General features: G+C 38.1%; 2 protein-coding genes across 2 annotated transcripts; one reads left to right on the top strand and one right to left on the bottom strand.

Annotated features, from left to right (window-relative positions):
• The first annotated feature begins 313 nt into the window (after nucleotides 1-313).
• On the top strand, nucleotides 314-4,440 carry LOC105794514 (65-kDa microtubule-associated protein 8). The gene is made up of 11 exons (XM_012623700.2): nucleotides 314-668; nucleotides 762-965; nucleotides 1,275-1,532; nucleotides 1,631-1,843; nucleotides 2,190-2,345; nucleotides 2,425-2,584; nucleotides 2,678-2,829; nucleotides 2,923-3,010; nucleotides 3,356-3,429; nucleotides 3,727-3,801; nucleotides 3,899-4,440. Exons 1-11 carry the CDS (start codon nucleotides 453-455, stop codon nucleotides 4,217-4,219), a joined length of 1,917 nt encoding a protein of 638 aa, XP_012479154.1. The 5' UTR covers nucleotides 314-452; the 3' UTR covers nucleotides 4,220-4,440.
• On the bottom strand, nucleotides 4,441-5,151 carry LOC105794516 (DNA polymerase epsilon subunit C). Its single transcript, XM_012623703.2, has one exon. It carries the CDS (start codon nucleotides 5,025-5,027, stop codon nucleotides 4,596-4,598), a length of 432 nt encoding a protein of 143 aa, XP_012479157.1. The 5' UTR covers nucleotides 5,028-5,151; the 3' UTR covers nucleotides 4,441-4,595.
• Nucleotides 5,152-5,353: the final 202 nt, after the last annotated feature.

The following is a 5,353-nucleotide window of genomic DNA, read 5'->3' as shown; positions in this document are numbered from 1 at the left end:
TTCGGAATCTCCTAGCCATTGCAATGGGGCTTCATCATCCATTTCTGCAGTTCCTTTTTCCTGACTCTGACATTCTAACAATGGATTGCAAAACTGTTCCATCTGGTCATGGATTGCTTAGGAATCAAGTTACGGTTAAATCTAATTTAAAGACTTCACCTAAGGTGAATGTTAATGTAATACATACAATATAATGCTTGATTAACAATACATACCTCAAGTAAGCAGGTCACATCACTTTATTTATAAAGGAACCTCAGCTTAATTTATTAAGATGGAGAGTCATATTGTCTTTTTTTCATATTTAAATTGAAAATAAAAAAAGGGCAAAGCTGGACCTGGAAAATCCACAAAAACGGATGACCCTTGAACCCAAAGCTTCACTAGCACCTAACTCTGTCAGCCTTGTCTTTTAAGCAAACAGCTCAAACCCCATTATTCTTTCTCACAACATGGTTTGGTTGCTCATCAAAGAACTCAAACCAAAAAGTTCCACCCTTCAGTCCAAGCGTTCTAGCCAAAGCATCCAGCTTTTTAGCAGTTTCAAGTCTCCCAGCGGTAGTCATCACCGGTATACAGAAAGGATGGGATCGTTCCAAGCGCCTCCTGGAATGAGAAGCTCTGCATTGTTAGAAACTTCATGTGGATATTTACTTCAAGAGTTGCAGGCAAGAGATTCTTTATTTTATTTCCCCTTGAAAATATTTTAAGTAAAGCTGTGGTTGTAATCAGATCATACCTTGTGATATGTAATGGAATAGATGATATGGAATGAAGTTGGAGAAGATCAGTCAGAAAGAGAGAAGGTTCTACTAGAATTAGAACAGGAATGTCTGGAGGTCTACCGGAGAAAAGTTGACCGAGCAAATATGTCAAGAGCTCGCCTGCATCAGGAACTCGCCGAATCTGAAGCTGAATTCACTCACCTTCTTTTGTCCCTTGGTGAACGTTCCCTTCCCGGACGGGTACCATATCGATCAATCTCTGCCTTGTTTGAAGCTGAAGTTCATATTTAACCTACACACACACATACATATATGTATATATCAAAAGATGCATGGTATTTCATATGGTTCAAAACATCAAAAGGATAAAAGCAATCTAGATTCCATTGATTTTTGTCATAAACGAAACAACTGAGAACAATGTTCCTGTTAGCAGTAAAATTGGGCAATAAAAACATGGGGATTTGATCCACTCAACATGCAGCTCGAGAAAGTAATTGTTAATGTTGATTGCTTGGTTCCATGACCTCCTACTTAATGTCTCTGCAGCCAGAGAAAATGTCAGGAACAATAAAGCAACAACTTGATTCCATTACGCCAGCATTGCAGGAAATGCGGTTGAGGAAAGAAGAGAGAGTAAACCAGTTCAGAGCTGTACAAGGGCAAATTCAGAAAATCTCTGCCGAAATTGCTGGTCAGTCAGAATATGATGACTCCATAACAAACGTCAAGGTGAATGAGAATGATCTTTCTTTGAAGAAACTTGAGGAATATCAGAATGAGCTCCAAAGACTCCACAATGAGAAGGTACATAATCTCCTCAAAATTTGTATTAAGGAAGTTGTACAGAGGAATCATCCTAATTAACATCATATACTTTTCTTTCCGGTTTTATTCTTCTGAAGAACAACAGACTCCAGCAAGTGGAAAAATATATAGCTGCTGTTCACAATTTGTCTGCAACATTGGGGATGGAATCTTCCATGATTATTACAAAGGTTCACCCAAGCTTGAATGAACTGTGTGGGATTTCGAAAAACATAAGTGACGGTATTTTGGCCAAACTCAACAGCACAGTGGAGTCACTGCAAGAAGAAAAACAAAAGCGGCTTGAGAAGGTATAATGTTATGCCATTATTCTTCCGTATGCTCTTTTAAGGGGAGCTAGCACCATGCTCTTGCCCTGCAGCAAATAGTACATGGTTCATAATTGTTATCTAACCTCATAAATGACAACATAAACATAAATCATTGTAAGATCAGAAGATTTTTTATTGGTTGAGTGGTCAACCTTTTGTTCCTAGATTTGCCATGAATTTTACTTGAGGAAAGTCTTCTACAATCACTTGTTCTTCCTTTTCCTTGACAGCACACAGCTCAGTCATAAGATAACTTTTTTCCATAAGTTTACTGAATTTCTGTCACTTCCACAAACTCTTCAGCTGAATTTCTGTCAACTTGCAGCTTCACCAACTTGGTAAAGCATTGAAAAATTTATGGAGCCTAATGGATACATCCTATGGAGATCGCTACTTGTTTTCCCATGTTATTGATCAATTATCAGTCTCATCAGCTGAAGTATCTGATCCTGGAAGCCTTACACTGGATATAATCCAACAGGTTGGTGTAATCAGCATCATTTAAAAGTTAAAATTATCAAAGCGCTATAAACTTAAAAGTTTCTTTTAAATGTTTCAAGGCCGAAGCTGAAGTTAAGAGATTGGATCAATTAAAGGCAAGCAAAATGAAAGAGCTATTTCTCAAGAAACAGAATGAGCTTGAAGAGATATGCAATAAATCACACATGGAGATTCCTTCAAGATCAGAGATGGAAAATATACTAAACCTGATAAACACAGGTGGGATTGAACAAGTAACATATTTTCTCAAAATTTATTTTCTTCTCGTTTAAATCTAATTTATCTTTGATCTAACTATATGATGTACAAAAGGGGAGATTGACTATGCTGAGCTCCTCATGAGCATAGATGAACAGATATCAAGAGCAAAGGAAGAAGCATCAAGTAGAAAATCAATAATGGAGAAGGTGGAAAAATGGATACTAGCTCGTGATGAGGAGCGGTGGCTGCAAGAATATAGCATGGTTAACGATCTTACAACAACTTTTCTGCAGAACTAGTTGGATATCTCTCTAGCTGTATCTGTCTCATGTTTCCCATTTCATGAATATTTTCAGGATGAGAATAGATATTCGGTCAGCAGGGGCGCTCACAGGAACCTGAGACGTGCAGAAAGGGCCCGAGTAACAGTCAACAAAATCCCAGGTATAAAAAGGAAAAGCTCCTTCATGTTAGAAATACTTATTCCTTATAGAACTAAACTTGTTACAGCCCTCATGGCATTGACTTTATTAAAAGGTGTATAAGCATATACCAATATTACATTGAATTCGTCAACTAGCCTGAACTAAACAATTACAGAATGTGCCAAGTAAATCACCGAACTGTGGCACATGATCAATTAGATTGTGTTAAGCCTTCAGCATTCTACCTTGAAACATGTTTCTCAAGTGTCAAACAGTGAATCTTAATATCTTATCCTGTGCAACTCTGCATGAATGTATGATTTATTTTTGGAGATATAGATTCTCACAGAATGGTTTCATGCAGCATTGGTGGATTCACTCATGGCAAAAACCAAGAGTTGGGAAGAAGAAAGAAGGAAAGTTTTCCTGTATGATGAGGTAAATATCATATATTCCTCTTACATATTGACTAAACATTCGTTTCTTTGATAGTGTGACAATAATGTTCATATAACCAACAAAAAAGGAAAAAAGAACCATGCTTCAGCGAATGTGATGGTAAATCATTAATGCATCAAGACATGCAACTCCCAACTCTAGAATCGGTTACTTGTATCCCTGGGTACAAAAATCCTCTATGCACTGACTTGAAGTTATATTTTTCACATAATATCTCAAGCATGACTAATCAACCAAACAAGCTGCTATAAGGAAATGACATCTATGGCTATCTAGGTACCTCTTTTGGCAATGTTGGAAGAGTACAACCTGTCTAGGCAAGAAAGAGAAGAAGAAAAGCAAAGGCAACGGGTTAGTATAATTCCATGTGCAACCAACGGTAGAATTCAACATTTATAATGTCCTAATCAACCAGACCTCTCTAATATGTTGAAATATTTCTTAGCAGATGAAGAAGGTCCAAAGCCAGGTAGTAGTTGAGCAAGAAAACTTCACTACATCTAGGCCATCCACCAGTAATCGGCGCCTTTCAAACAAGAGCTTAAATGGAGGTTTTGGCAATGCAAGCCCTTTAAACAGGAGGCTTTCCTTGAGTATCCAGCAGCTAGGATCAAATGGCAAAAGCTCGGTGGCTCTTGGTACATCCTTCATCAAAGAAGGGAAGAAAGAGCAAGGAAAGAGGATATTTCCTCGACCAAATTTCACCTCTCAGCTAAGAGATGAAACAGCTTCAGTGGTATCAACATTTTCTGGGCCCTTATCACCTTGAAATCATGAAAGATCCATTCTGATCTAATGCACTAGTAACCGGAAAAGCTTATTGTAAGTTTGAAGAGGAAATATATATATGTTTGCAGAGAATAAGTTCAGTTTGTCAAAAAAAAAAAAGACCTTGCTGTGTAGTTATATAAAGTCTCTTGGTTCGAATTCTTAAGTTAACATTTGTCCTTACAATGAAAAAGAATGGAAAATATTTTTGCTTTCTTGCTATTTTGGAGCGCAATAATCAAGTAGCTGGTGTTTTCAATTTTTCATTACTCAAGAAACGCAATAATTCAATAACTAATCATAATCGAGTACAAGGAAACTTATAAAAAGCAAACAAGCATTTACTGTAGAGTTCGCTAATAAAAAAAAAGGAAATGCTATGCATCGTTTATCTGAATCGGAGCTTCATTTTCTGGCTTACGGAAGAAGAGGTCTATGCGGCGGGTTCCAGCGGGGGCGGATTTATCAGCAACGGGCCGGGAACGATCTCGATCCGTCGCGGAGCGAGCAACGGATTGAGTAGACTCGGCTGGAATAGGAAGCGAGTCGAGAAGAAAATCGCTCGTTGGTCTATGCCTTTTGATGGCGGTTCTTAGGTGATCGAGCTTCACCGTCTTTTTCTTCTTCTCGGCAGCGACTTGGGCTGTTCTCTCGGCGAGGAATCGAAGGAAAAGATTGGTGGAACATGAAACGAGGAATAAGGCCTCCGAGTTCACCTTGTTGATGTCCTTGTCAAGTTTCATGATCTTTTTGACCCTTGCCGTCGGGAATTCGGGTCGGATCGGATCAACGGCTTCGTCTTCTGCCATTGATGGAACGTACTGTAAAGAATTGGGAGCGAAAAGAAAATATTAAGGAGAATTTAGGGCTTTTAATTGGCGGGAAATCTGTTGTTCTTTCGTAAGGGTAAAAATGGACGGATATAATAACGCTGTTTTTCAACTATTATTGACTTCTTTATAAGCAAATATTGAGGGTGCTTTGGTCCACTAAAATTTACCCGCCATATCTCGTGTTATTTTGGCGCCAAATAAAAGTATTTATTTCGGTAAATCGTTTTCGTTTATAGAATTTTTCAGAAAAAATTCGAAGGATTCAAGGTTGATGGTTTCCACAGTCAGAAAATAAATAGCCT

Source organism: Gossypium raimondii, chromosome 3 (assembly GCF_025698545.1).
Source record: "Gossypium raimondii isolate GPD5lz chromosome 3, ASM2569854v1, whole genome shotgun sequence".
Taxonomy (NCBI): domain Eukaryota; kingdom Viridiplantae; phylum Streptophyta; class Magnoliopsida; order Malvales; family Malvaceae; genus Gossypium; species Gossypium raimondii.
This window is presented reverse-complemented; position numbering and strand designations above follow the sequence as displayed.

Excerpts from the sequence above, each read along its gene's own strand:
- LOC105794516 (XM_012623703.2), bottom strand. The coding sequence starts at position 5,027 with ATGGCAGAAGACGAAGCCGTTGATCCGATCCGACCCGAATTCCCGACG.
- LOC105794514 (XM_012623700.2), top strand. The coding sequence starts at position 453 with ATGGTTTGGTTGCTCATCAAAGAACTCAAACCAAAAAGTTCCACCCTT. Across the intron at positions 1,844-2,189 it reads AACAAAAGCGGCTTGAGAAG|CTTCACCAACTTGGTAAAGC; the intron begins GTATAATGTTAT and ends GTCAACTTGCAG. Across the intron at positions 3,011-3,355 it reads AACAGTCAACAAAATCCCAG|CATTGGTGGATTCACTCATG; the intron begins GTATAAAAAGGA and ends GGTTTCATGCAG.